The 14,674-nt window shown below is 42.3% G+C and overlaps 1 protein-coding gene across 1 annotated transcript in view; it reads left to right on the forward strand.

Moving 5' to 3' along the window:
• Positions 1 to 12,000, forward strand: part of cwc27 (CWC27 spliceosome associated cyclophilin) — a 46,045-nt gene extending 34,045 nt beyond the window's left edge. Inside the window, exons 12-14 of the mRNA XM_033647727.2 lie at positions 2,064 to 2,173; positions 2,288 to 2,394; positions 11,435 to 12,000. Coding sequence (XP_033503618.1) covers positions 2,064 to 2,173; positions 2,288 to 2,394; positions 11,435 to 11,597 — 380 coding nt within the window. The 3' untranslated portion in view covers positions 11,598 to 12,000. The remainder of the gene's footprint in view (positions 1 to 2,063; positions 2,174 to 2,287; positions 2,395 to 11,434) is intronic.
• The last annotated feature ends 2,674 nt before the right edge of the window (positions 12,001 to 14,674 follow it).

Genomic DNA, 14,674 nt, shown 5'->3' on the forward strand with positions numbered 1-14,674 from the left:
GGTACAGCACGTCTGTTCCTAATCTTCTGATTGGGAATAAACCTGCCTCCTGTGTCAACTGTGCGTAGCTGAATAGGGTCGGCCTACACTACTGTACTTAAACGTTAGTCATAGCGGCGGTACAAGGACAATATTTTCTAATATTTTCTGAGGTAGTACGTGGTGTAAAAAGTTGGAAAACCACTGTCTTAAACGATTAATTAATTATCAATAAAGTTTCAGGTTAATTCTCAAAAAGAAGGCTTTTTCTTCTTTTATAGTTTAATTTATTCAATTTTAAAAATGTACTGTATTCCCATTTAGTTTATAACCTAAACACACATTTATAAAAAGATGACCCCTTGCTAATATTTCAGGAACACCAGTCTATTAACTTCTGTTTTTGTGTTCCTCCAACCATGTGGATGAAGTGCACATGTGCTAATGTGTCCTGTCTCTGGTTAGGATTAAAGGGGTCTTTCCTTCCCCAGGAGGGATCAGTTACATAAGGTGTGGGGTATAAGGTAGCAGGCGGAATTTAGGTCATCTCTGAGAAAGATAAAGTGAGGGGTTACTAGGTTGCGCCTTTGGATCACTACATCTTTGTGAGGGCTGGCAGCAGTATGGTTTCATGCAGAGCACGTCAATCTGAGATGAGAGAGCTGCCCCGTGTTGCTTCATCTCTTCACCTCTCTTATTATCATGTTCTCAGATCATGTACGGCTGCAACTGTTGCACACACAGCTTGACAAGCATTACATGCTTTTATCTTTTCTCTCTGATCATGTTCTGCATATTTTTTAAGCCCCTCATCTGTTAAGTGCCAGAGAGCATGTGAAGCAGCGGTATTTCTTCTCGCCAAATGTTGTCAACGCGTAACATCGGGGAACCTCTAACTGTCCTACTTCGGTATTTCTTTTTTAGCTTTTGTAGGAAGACTGCATTTCTGTGGGCCCAAGATGACTGAAGGCCAATTGTCTTATCTCGTAATGTTAAGAAAAGTGAAAAAATAATTTGTGTATCCAATAACATTTAATAGGTTCTTCCTTGGCCAACGCTACAACCTTCCACCAAGTTTCATGAAAATTCAGCCAGTAGTTTTTATGTAATCCTGCTGAGAAACAGAGAATTGAACTAAAAACATGGCCTCCTTGGCGCAGGTAATAATAGGGAAAACTGTGCATGGAAAAACTTTATGGTTAGTAAAATATATATCCAAGCTAGCTGCTCTTCTGAAACCAAAAATCTGAATGATGTTGTACATTTCATTTTTTATGTCTGTTTGCAGGGGTAAACTATTTTCACAGAAAGTGCGTGTTCATTTGTTAAATGTTGTCTGAGTACCTGAAGCAACATTATTAAAAGATATAAGAAATCTTATGGTAAAATAATTTAGAATTTATCATTGTATCTGATTATGTGTCATTAACTTTCAGCTGGGTGTTCCAGGTTAGTGTATTGTTTTGTTGAGAGACTGACTGATTGCCCAACAAAATTATAGTTTTATTACTGTTTTTCCATAGAGTATAAAAATAATAGACGTAGCCCCCGTGACATCACCCACTGGTTTGGGGACTCGTGTTCTGAAGCCTTAAGCTTGGCATTTTCATCATCGCCTTCTTGGATTTGTGAAGCTCTAAATGACCATACTTGAACAAGAAGCTGGAGCTGTGGAGGAGTGTGGAGTGGATGTGACTCAAAGACTGCCTGTCACTTGATATCATGCATAACTTTAAGCCTTACTAACAAAAAAATCCCCCCCTGTAGAGTTGTCATAAATGTTGAAATTAGCTACAGAGACCAAAACTGTTTTTTGTACCAGGCTATTCTGCTGTAAAGTTGGGCATTTTAACACGAGGGTCGATGGAGATTGACTCACTTCTGTAGCCAGCCTCAAGTGGCCATTTAAGGAACTGCAATTTTTCTGACTCCCAAGTTTGCTTCATTTTTTAACCCAGGAGGGTGCAGCTTGGGTTTTTCAGAAGGTGGCTCCCAAGAAGAACGAATCAAGGCCATGTAAGATTTAGAGAGAGTAAACTAAGTGTTAATAGTAATCACAAGTGTTGTCTCTCTTGTCTCTGCAGTGGATGAAAAGCCAACCAGTCAGGCGGTGGCTGAGTATCTGGAGGGACGGAAGAAGTACGAAGAGCAGAGGAAGCAAAAACTGAAGAAAGGCTCAACCAGAGAACAACAGGTAAAAGAACTCAACTGAACATGAAATACAAATCAGTTCAGGAGACAGGGTGGATACTAGTTCATCTTGCCCCTTGTACTATATATATTAAATTATGTCTGATGTTTTTGATAGACACTGGACCTCCTCAATCGTTTCAAGTCCAAGCTGTCTTCAGCCATCACTGAGGACGCTCCAGAGGAGGACGTGGAGGAGCTGGCAGAGGACGATGACAAAGGATGGTCAGTGAGCCTGATTCCATTTAACGTATATAGGTCATCTATCATTGTGGAGGCGAAACATTTTTAAGCTTGTTTGAATCTGTCAGTTGATCATACTAAGTTAAATGCTGGATATAGATCAGTTTCCAATAGTATCTGAAGTTGGTTCTGGGTGTCATTTTGCACAGCAGCACTCTGGGTACCATCAGTCTTGCTAATATTTGCTAAACCAAGGTAATAATTCCGTACCAGCTACACACTCCATTTGCTTGGCTGTCATTGGTCCTATTTTCAAACAAATTCTGGAACTGTCTTCTCCAAAACCAGCCAAACTGAAATTTGGCACTACAGTTGCACAACAAAGATTTGCATCTACACTCACAGGTCACATCATGACCTAAATACTTCTCACAGTTTCACTGATGGGTCCATGAGGCCCAGTTGATTCTCAGTTGATGTTGTTCACACTTGAAGCAGTTGAAAAAAAAATTCTTATCATATTTTCTGTAACTGTCACTATATTCACACAGCATGACATGAGACAGATAGTCTGTGGAAGGCTCTTCCTACTGCTTTGAAAAGTATTTGCTAGAGTCCACAGTGGCTGAAGAGTAACAACCAGTCAGAGCCGAGAAGTCTTTAACACAGCTGTCAATCATGTCACTGCTCGAGAAGTGCCGTCAAAGCAGGCAGCGCTGATCAAATATAAATCAAGATTCTGAAACCTTATTTTAGTGTACTGTTAAGCTGTAACGTGAGAAAGTTTGCTCCGGCTAGTGGGCAGTGCTTCATTTAAGCATGACTAGGGGTGTAACGGTACACAAAAATCTCGGTTCGGTACGTACCTCGGTACACAAGTCACGGTTCGGTTTTTTTCGGTACAGTAATGAAAAAAAATAGACAACTATTAAATATCTTTTACTTATTGGTAACCTTATTAAAACATACCACCACAGCAGTTAACTCTTTTTACACAATTTTTGAATGAAACAAATATATATAAAATCCTGCTTTTTCACATTGTTTGAATGAAAATAGAAATATAAAAGTGAAAAATAACACATTTTTTTAATGAAAAATATAAATATAAATTTCTGCTTAAACAGTTTTACTCAATTAAAATAAAAAGTACAGTGCAGCTGGTCAGCTTTAAAGCCTGCTCAGATTCAGTTTTACTAGGAACTTACTTAGCTTTCCCATGTTGTTAAAGTGCAGTCAACAAAACACGCTTATATCTAAAGTGCAGCTTAAACAATTTTACTCAACTCCAATGGCGTTGGTTATTTCTTTAGCTCGATGGTCAGGGAAACGCTCTTTCTTTTTAAAGATGACAATATCGTAGTTTGCACCAGATTGCTTTTTCTAGTCATGCCAGTTAACGTTCAAACTCGGGTGGTGTCGCTTTAGATGCATTAGCATGTTAGACATGTTTGGAAGTACATACCCGACATCTGTTCTGCAGTGTCGGCACACTGCTTTTGTCTTGTCAACTTGTTTATTTCTATCTTCGTATTTTACCCTGAAACCAAAGTGTTCCCGAACGGAGGACTTAAGGTTTGCGGGTGGATCTTCAGGTTCGTCAGGCTCACTTGCCATGGGGTCCATGTTATTGGTTCGACATCCCATTAGTCTGACTGTCCGCGGTGCTGAACGGCTCGCGGCGGGCGTATGGTGCGTCGTGACCGGCTTGAGGCGGAGCAGGCTCACGGCTTATGTGTTTGTCACTTTCTTTTTCATTTTAACCCACACCATGCACAAAGTGAAAGCGGAGATTTACGGGACTCTGTGCGTCACTCAATTATGTCAGTTGGGGAACTAGATATTTTAAATGGTTCGGCTCGCAAAAACGGAATTAAAATAAAACAAAATAAAATAATATCCTGCGCCCAATAATTCGGTACAGGGTCGTGCCGAACCGAAAGTCGCGTACCGAACGGTTCGACACAAATACATGTACCATTACGGCCCTAAGTGTGACTATTTCAACATGGCGGCCAGGTCACAAGCCTTCTCAACGGAGCATTTTAGCATCTTCCAGATCATCATTTTGGTTTTACTCAACTGTTTTGGTTCGGCCTCAAAATCCTTTTTTTGCGTTTACTTGTCTTACAGCAACTGATTCAGTGGCAGAAAAAATTCTTAAAGGTATACTATTCAGGAATTGTTACTCTTTATGAACATTATCACCAGCAACCCCTGATTGGTGTTTCGCCTTGATATATTTGGGGCTTTTTTTCTGTGCCTTGTCCGCAGTGTTCATAGCTTCCTCCTGGATGTGTGCAGCTTATGGTCTGGCATCTGGTCACTAACATTTTATAAAGTCCTGACCTCACCTGCACTCTGTGTCCAGGAATGTCCCAAACACTGCAAAATAAGGAAATCCAGGCAGAGGCCAGAGTCTGCAGATAAATACACCGCCACACACTTCTAGTCAAATCATAAATCTACTCACTAATAAAATAACGCCAAGTCATACAGATATGGCATGTCGCAAAATGGTTAAATGATCTGAATGTAAAATGGTTACACTTATACGCTCACTTATCAGGTTATATATATGGGCAAGTTGTCTGTTACTGCCTTTTTTACGTTTTTCTAGTATTTGTTATCTAATCTGCAGCTGTTACAACTTCATACCAACCTCAGTAAGGAGGAAAGTTGTGTTAGTATTTCATGATAAACTGTATGAATTCTTCTGCCTCTGAAAAAAGAATACTGGACGAGACAGAATGAAATAGCTGCCGCGTAAGTAGTCTGTGCTCAGCTTTAAATCACTGACACTATTCACCGCAGCAGATATTAACAACAGCACTGAGCTGCTTGTGAGTCCTGAGTGCTCCTGGAGAGTTCAAGAAGCAGTCTGGCAAACGCACTGCTTTTTGGACGCTGAAGTTAGAGCATGACAAGTTGGCACGGAGAGGCCTTTTTCATTAGCCTCCACTGCTTGTGCTGTTCCTATTGATGCCCTCGTGGTGGATTGTAAGAGACTGCAAAAAGAAACCATTTATTATAATAGTGAGCTCAGCCTTAATGAGAAAACTAAAATGGTCAAATGCTGCAGAAAATCCTTCTTTGTAGCAGGAATGATGAAGCCGACCAGATCCAAAGCTTGCTTTGGGGTTCTGATAAATGTGTGTGAAAGTTCAAGTTGTATGCATGTGTGTGTGCGTCGAGTTGGGATTTCAACCCGCAGCCACCAGATTGGCCATCAGGAAATCAGCCCTGACGCTGTGTTTTCCTCTCATATTCTGTTTTTCACCAAAGATCTCAAAGTCTAACTAAACAGAGTACAGGGTTTGAAATGAATACCATGTGTTTGAATTTGAGCAAAGTGTCTGTGTGTGAGAGATTTAGAATAACAAAATCTGTAGTTGCTATTAGTCTCGAGAAAGCCCCCTTGAAGTGCAGTCTGTCTGTGTGTGTGTGTGTGTGAGTGGGGGGGCCCTAATGAATTTGAGAGAAGCCTTGGCTGGCGTTTGGAGCCTCTCCCGGCTGTAGACACCTCACTGTGCCGCCCCCGCCAGGTATGGGCGAGGAGGGAGGGAGGGACAGGGGCAGTAGCATAGCAGTCCTAGAAAAACACCAGTGGGAAGTCTGTGCCACTCTAGGAGCGCTGCGAACAGAATGTGGGTTACAACAGGTCAGACATTGGAAGTCAAGTCTGGGCCAGAGGAGGTAAACTATTCCATCTGTGTCTGTGTCTACAAATTCTGACTCTCCCTCTTCAGCCCCCTCCTCCTCTTCCTCCTCTCAGTCTCCGCTAACACACACAAGCTCACATTGAGAGTCCACAATGCAAGGAGTTGCTCCCACCATCCCTCCTGTACTCCTTAATTCCCACCCCCTAAAAAAAAAAAAAAAAAAAAAGGCAAAAAAAATAAATCAAGAAAAGGCTTCTGTAGCGTCGCATCATGGCAGCACAGAGCGGTTTTGGTAACGCCGGGTTTCTACCTCACGTCTCGGAGCCGTGTGACTCCGAGGAGCGTACGGCCGGCGGGCTGTCATCACTGAGACTGCTAGACAAATTATCAGAGGCGGCCTGCTCACACAGCAGGAGTCCTCAGGGTCTGCCAGAGTCTAGCCATGACATTCTAGATGAGCTGTCACAACTCCTGCCGATTTCAAATGAACACCGGAGAGAGTGCAGAGTGAACACACACACACTCACACACACACTAACTGTGAGCGCTCAGACACATACCACATGCTATGCACAGTAGACAAGGCATCAAAGTATTTCAAAATATACAACAGAGAATACACAGTTTCTTTATGTAGTGCATGAGCACAGTATACACACCCAGACATACACAACACAAGGTCATGTAAATATTTTTTCTCTAGCTAGATAAGACGGACCTGTTGATCATCAACTTTAAAGGGAAAGTTCAAAGATTGTGACGTTAAGGCGGTATGAGTGAACCCACTGATGCTAACGTAGATGCATTATAGTTGAGTCTACTGACGTCAACAGGATGTCTGATGGGCAGCAGTAAATTGAGTCAGATAACAACTAATGATCAGCGTCCCGGTGGCCTGGCGTCTAAGACCTATGTTCCATGTCCCCCTCTTTCTCCTCATTTTCTGTAGCACCTCCTCTGTTTACTATCTAAAGGCAAAAAGTACCCTGAAAAAACATGACTGAGGGTCAGGTTATGCTAGAAAAGAAGTCATGTGAATGACTTGTTGTTTCAAAATCAAATGTGTCTTTCTTCCATGAAAACATTTTTTCATGGCCACACTGGACAGTAGAGTGAAAAGCTGGCCATCTAAAGCCCTTTTAAGGCCCGAACATACTCGGGCGGAACGTACGCGGAACGGACTCCACGGAGGTCTGCGCGGACTCAAAGCGGACGTCCGCAAGCCCTGTGCGCGCAAAGCTCAGATTTTACGACCGCACGGACTCCGCGCCACGCACCAGTGACTGCTCGGCATGTATTTTTCACATCGCAGGGATTTTTCACGGACATTTTTACAGGAAACTACAACGCGGAAGTGTGCTCGACTATGAAAGCCCGAATGACTGCGGACATTCCTCGCGGAGTCTGTTCCGCATACGTTCCGCCCGAGTATGTTCGGGCCTTTACACTGCCTTTTCAAGGCATGAATATCAAGATGCATGTATATAAGGTACGATCGCAGAATCAGGGAACCGAGTTGTCTTGCCATTAATCTGCCACGGGAGATAGTAACAGCGCCAAAACCATGTCTGTATAAATGGGCCCGCCGGCAGGACGGGACCATGGGCAGGATGAATGTAAAATTTTTAAGACCTGTTATGTGTGCGACCCACCCTGGGAGATTTAATAAGCAGCTATTAGCAGTTAGCAGCTAACTCAAAGAAGAACAGTAGCTTTAGGAAACCACTGTGATTTGGGAGCTCCTTACCCTCTGAGCAGAGGATGAGATCAGCTGCCATGTAACAGAGACGGTACATGATTGCTATTGCCATATTATGTTTATAAAGTGCTGCCGACACAAATGTTATATGTCAAACGAGAAGCTGATACTGTTATGTTAATTGTCATGCCCGATTGATTTGGCGAAGTAGGGATACCATTTAAAATCACACACTGGAGCGGAATCATGCCACCATTGTTTGGTTCTGTGTAAAAATGCAAAGGAGGGATAAAGAAGGGACTTATTAGGTGACTCTATAGCGCCATCTTTGTGTAAAAAGAGCTGAAAAAAGTCCATTCTCACTGAGAGCGAATATCTGCATGGATTATTCTCGCGGAAAAATATAAAAGTTGATTTCATGGGTTCTTATGGAAGTTTGCACACCGGGGTGGAACTTTAATGCGGTGAAAAAAGTTTCCGCCCAGACTTTGACCCCCCCCGGAATTCGCTGGCAGAACTGCACAGCTGGACCAGTGAAATTGTTTGTTTATAGTCGCGCAGACCCGGGAGAGTCCAAAATCCAGCCAGTCAGGACAGTATGGGAGAAAGGTTGATGAACCTCGTTTCACAGCACCCCGTCCTTTTTGATAAAAGACGGGATGATTCTATGAACAATGAATTAAAGGACAACGTCTGGCAGTCCATTGTCCAGCTTGGTGGCTGCGGTGAGAGTGGTAAGTGCTAAAGAAAGTTGATGTTGACGTTTGTTAAATGTTAGCTTGCTAGCTCGCTGCTGCTGCTGCTGCTGCTGCTACTCTCGTCCATGTTCACCCACACCTGTTCACACTGCATGGAATTGGAACACAACAACGCCAAATTCCGCACCGCGTCCGTACCGCGCCTGTGTATATGATTTGAACGCAGAAAAGCGCTGCGCGAATATTCCGCAAATCCGTCCCGCATTTCCACATCGCGGCAGTGAGAATGAACCTTAAGAGAGGGGGGAGAATATCATTGAAAAACGGGAATAACAGTGCACTTTTTCAGACAGTCTACCTTGTTTTTATCGTGTTCATTTGACAATCAACGTAAAATGGTTGCAATACCAATAAATATTTTTAGTGTTGCACTTCCTGGCTCACATGCGAAGTGACAGAGATAGCTGTGTAACCATTTTACTCAGAAAAACGACCTCCGACACAAAGAAATACAATGTAAAGGTCATTCAAGTCAGAAACTTGGGCAGGATCAATCTAGCCTAAGTTCCCCAACATAAACACACCTAACGTCACAGCATCCTGGCAACACAAAAAAATGAACCATTAGCAGAATAACCTTTTCATCAATTTTTACTTTATTTAGTGTTTTATGTAGCTTTTATGTTTTGCTGTAACAACGTTGTAGCTGCCATTTTCATTCAGTTGATTTGTGCTTGATAGATGTCTCTGCAAGCTATGGTACTAGCCTACTCCTCTCTCTTCTAAGAGGGTTCTTTAAAATGTCAAAATTCTTTAAAGGTGTATTTTTAGTTACGGTAGGTCTTAAAGTCTGAGGCAATGCCAAGTTGCATGAGGAATATCTCATATATCTCAATATATTAGACGGTTTGGTCTTCTGCTGCAATTCAGTCCAGCTCTTTGTTTTCCTGTTCTGGTAATGTTTCAATTGGTTTTCCACACGCCAACTGCAAAAATTAGCCTGCTGCGGGTATCTATGTTTTCGTGAGCAGATGCACTGGGATGCATTGAGATCAGAGGTCGGGAATATTATCAACTCCTAAATTGCAAGGGTTTGCAGCTTAACAAACAAAAGCAGAGAGCTTGACAGAGAAGTTTGATCCCTGGCTCCTTTCTCATCTCCACACAGCCAATCATGGCATATATTGAGTGTGAACATCAGATTGTCAATATTGGAAACTTACAGAAATTGTCAGACACAATCCCCTCTAATCCGACATCAGAATGTGTGGAAGGACGGGGATTACAAAGATCAGCAGCTCTGATGGAATTTACTGACATCCCAACAGTCGACAGTCATGCTAGCAGCTCTGTGAGGCTATACTGAAGCACAGCGGGCTTTGAGCTCAAAAGTAACAGCATGCTGATGTTTAGCTGGTATAATGTTCACCACATTTACCATTTTAGTTTTCCATGTTAGCATGCTAATATTTGCTAATTAGCACTACAAAAGAGGTACAGCTTTGGCTAACAGGAATGCCATTTAGTTTTGCAGTTATTTGGTTATAAACCAAAGTATCAGACAAATTTAAAGTTTGATATGATGATGGCACTAGATGAAAAGTCATCAGGATGCATCCTCTGGGGATCACGAATGTCTGTAAAAGATTTCATGGCAATCCATCCGATCTTTGTTGAGATATTTCAGTCTGGACCAAAGAGGCAGATTTAGGTTAACATCCTTGGAGCCATGCTGCTGTTAGCATGACTAAAAAGTTTTCCCTGAACCGAACCAACACTTTTTCAGTTATTTCAGTTTTCCACTCAAACATGAACGCAGGAGGATGTATCAGATTGACAACATGACGGGGTTATGTGGCCAAAAATGGGTCCACACAATTGATTAGTCACTCCTGCTTTGTTGTTTAGATTTACTGATAGCGTTTGCACAGCAGCTGAGGAGATCGTGTCAGTGAGAGAAAATGTGTTTTATCTGTGAAGTGCCTGACACTGATATCTCCTGTGAGGAATGTCCTGATTCTTTAATCTGTCTTTGGGGGAAGAGAAACTGACTGGGGAAATGAAAGACACATGAGCGTCTGTTCTCTGGGGACCAGGGCTTTCTTTCCGGATTTCTGAACTGCTAAGAAGTCTCAAAAATATGAGCCCTAATACTGTATCTCTCACTTTGTACCAAGAGAAACTCTTCAGATACCTGTTGCTCCTCCGCCACAGGAAGTGGTCTTTTTTTTGTGCGATTCCTTTAGTAGTTTTGCTATAACTTGAATACAAGTATTGCAGTTTTCCACATTGCACTGTCAAAAACTATAGCTCAAATCCTTAAAATGCAAAACATAAAACTGAAAAGAGTAATCCACTTTGTCTGTTTGTAAAGGTTTTGCAAATTTTTCCTCTTCCCCTTTTTTGAAAGTGTAGGATTTTTGTCCCAAAATATGCTGCATTTTTTGGTAAATACAGACTGTTGCCATTTTGTGATAATAATATATAATAATGTTTAATTCAAAGTATGTTAATATATGATGACACCTCACTGATCCTCTACAACAGCCTACTTTTTATTCTTTCTTACTTTTAATGTTTAGTTTCCATCTCTTTGTTTCTGAATGTATCACCTTTATCTGCTTGTTTGAATGTTTTGTCCTCATCTTTTTGAAAAGAAATTGAGTTTATTATCATTATTATTATATCAAAATCAGTATGGTTTTTTGCCAAGTAGGTTTTCACATACAAGGAATTTGTCTTGGTGTTTTTTGCTTACAATAAACAGCAAAATTATAAAATACATGTACAGTGTGTTTTATACATCCATGATGACTTGAGCTTGAAACAATAGCAGCGATCAGAATAATAGAAACAGCAAATTCAAATTCACGTTTTTCCCATTTTTGATGCTGACATTGTGATCAAACTTGCCCACAGCAAAGAGAGACTAGCCTCTGGGTAAAAGCTCTACAGATCTGTGATTTAGTGGATCATCTGCCACTCTTCTTTGAACTCTCTCCACCTCTCTCTGTCTGATTTAGGATGGCCCATGTTTTGCAGTTTGATGAGCAAACCAGAAAAGTCAAGGATGCCAACATGCAGGATGAGGACACCTTCGAGATCTACGACCCACGCAATCCCGTCAATAAACGGCGGAGAGAGGAGAGCAAGAAGATCATGAAGGAGAAGAAGGCCAAGAGGTGAGGCGGCGAGGTCGCGAGGTCGGTAGGTCAGGTCCTGCCCGAGCCATGTGACTGAAAAACTGATCATACAGCATCCCGTCTGTCCACTTTTCCAACACTTCAAACCCCGCTTTGTTGAACGGTCTCTTGGCTCGAACATCTGGATTGAGGACCTGAGCAGAAACGATCCCTGTAATCTGTGATGGAAAGGCTCCTTCGCTTGGGAACAGCTGCAGCTGGACTCTATGCTCAGTTACTCATCTGGATTAAGACTGTGGTCGTAATACTGATTAAGGTCATGGTTTGATTACCTGTAATGTTGTTCACTTTTTTATGCTGTTCTCCTTCTGCTTATGTTGTCTCGAGCCTAAGTGTGAGCGTTAGACTTTGCCAGAAAAATAAATAAATGACATTAGTTACCAGTCTTTGATGATTTGACTCTGTTATGTTCGATTTATCTAAACTCATAATGTTCATCTTAGCTAAGCTTTGCGTAAAGACTGGAAACAGCTAGCCTGGCGGTCCCCTACAAACATCTCTGAAGCTCGCTAACACATTACATGTTGTGTGTTTATTCCGTGCAAGTGTAAAAGTTGTGATTTCACTTGTGGAACCATTTCGTGGTCATGATTGAGCTTTAGAGGAGCAGATCTTTCTTTACCTTTGGACAGAGCCAGGCTAGCTGTTTCCCTGTGTTTACAGTCTTTATGCTAAGCTAATCTAAGCTAATCATTTTGTGGTTGTAGCTTTATAAGTAACACACAGTCTTTTAAAGACCTTTGCACACCAAGTCTGTATTTTTTTAAACGTTTTTTTAATCTGTAATCCGCACGGAAACCTTGAACTCTGAGTTCTTTTTATTGCCAAACTTTGCAAAATGAGGCAAAATCTAAAGACACATTTCCTCCCTTACATCTCTCCAGTGGAAGTACCTCCCTGGATGTCACCACCCCGCCCATATCTTGCATTTGGCACATCGGCTAAAAGGCCTGAGCTGTCCTCCCTCTCTGTCACCACACTGTCTCTCCGTTTTACAGTCTGTGTGCACTCCTCATCCTCTATAACATCCTCTTCCTTGTCATCATCATCCATCTGAATATTACTATCTGACCTGTTGAAAATAAGCTGTCTGACTTGTGAAATGATACTGTGCACCCTTTTCCTCTCTCTTGAAGAAAACGCCACATTTTTGCTGCTTCTTGGACAAAAAAATACTCTAAAGGCTTTTGACAGAGGTGCAAAAACAGAAAATCAGACCTGTTCCGAAAATTTTAACAAAGAACAAAAGTATCAGAGCTGAACGTGAATGACAAAACATGAGATTGTATTCATTTTTAAAACATGCAATCATTTTGGACAAATAATACTAGCAGGAAATGTCTTTAGACTTTGCCGCAATTTTGCCAGAGAACATCAAAACATATCGGATTCAGTGTCCAAGGTTTCTGTGTCAGGCTGTACCCGACTCAAAATTATGTCAGTCGAATAAGATTTGAAAACAAATGTTCAACTATGTGTTCCTTTTTCTTCCATAGAGTCTGAGTGTTTGGCCAGGGTTAAGTTCAGTTTGTCAGTGACACTTACATAATATAGCAGACAAGCTAACTGCGCTAACAATGGACCATTAATGTGCAACAACTTTTTGTGATGGGCGGCATGGTGGTGTGGTGGTTAGCACTGTCGCCTCACAGCAAGAGGGTTCCTGGTTCGATCCCGGGTGTGGGAGCCCTTCTGTGCGGAGTTTGCATGTTCTCCCCGTGTCAGCGTGGGTTCTCTCCGGGCACTCCAGCTTCCTCCCACAGTCCAAAGACATGCAGGTTAATTGGTGACTCTAAATTGTCCGTAGGTGTGAATGTGAGTGTGAGTGGTTGTCTGTCTCTATGTGTCAGCCCTGCGATAGTCTGGTGACCTGTCCAGGGTGAACCCTGCCTCTTGCCCGATGTCAGCTGGGATAGGCTCCAGCCCCCCCGCGACCCTCAAGAGGATGAAGCGGTTAGAAGATGAATGAATGAATGAACTTTTTGTGACAACACTAGATGTCAAACAAAAGCCAGAGACTGCGTCGTATGAAGTTGCTGTGAGATGTGAATTCACCCTTCTGAGCAGAAGGCAGACGATGACGTTACCTGAGAGCCTGACCGGGCAAAACCTCCCCAAAAGTAGACTGCACACTGCTCGACTTAAAGGAATTTCAATTGACTAAGGGGTCTCCGACTGATGATTTCAGTCCCTGACTGTCAGGTGTTAGCCCTGTTTCTGCGTAATGATTTTTATCAGATGATGGATTTTAAGAACTGTGTGCAAAGAATACAGACTTGGTGTGCAAAGGCCTTAACTCTCAGTGAGTCAGAGTGTTTCCCAAAATGTTAACCTCTTCCTTTAGAGCTGAGGCGGCACCGGTGATGGCCTAACCACCCTGCTGCATTTTATATATATCTGCCACACTGTCCTGCTCAGGTCACCACTGGAGCAGCCAGAGCTTGTAAAAAGGAACTGTTTAAAACCAAAGACTTTACCTCACTTTGGTGGTTTTTCGGGGGTAAATGATCTGCCACTGCCGTGTGTGTGTGTGTGTGTGTGTGTGTGTGTGACCAGGAGCTGCATTTGGCCAGCACGCTATTTTTTAACTGCACTTCTGGGATTATGCTTAAATTTTCATATGGAACAGGAAGGAAAGTTAATGTTACATTATGAGCCCAGCTCGGCCCGAGCTGCCGCAAATCTAAAACAGGTGATACAGTGATCTAACTGACTGGATGTGCTCCTGGGTCCAGGTCAGGTTGAAATGTGCCACTGATGTATTACTGAGAGAAAAAAGCTTTTCATGAAGATGCAAAGAAAAGCTCCGATAAATTAGCTTTTTATAAGGACACTGCTTGCCACATAAATCAGTAATTTATGTTTAAAGAGGACAAGACGGTATAATTCCTCTGCAGCACCACCAGGAGAATACTTAACGCTCTGCGGTGTCACCGTGCCCAGCTCAGGGCAGGAAATACCACTCTTTGCTGCTGATCATGTGACTGCCAGCGATGAGATGGAATGGTAATAGCATTATCATGCTATACTACAACTACTATCTCCCTCTGCCCTTGTGGG

This window comes from Epinephelus lanceolatus, chromosome 19 (genome assembly GCF_041903045.1).
Source record: "Epinephelus lanceolatus isolate andai-2023 chromosome 19, ASM4190304v1, whole genome shotgun sequence".
Classification (NCBI taxonomy): Eukaryota; Metazoa; Chordata; class Actinopteri; order Perciformes; family Serranidae; genus Epinephelus; species Epinephelus lanceolatus.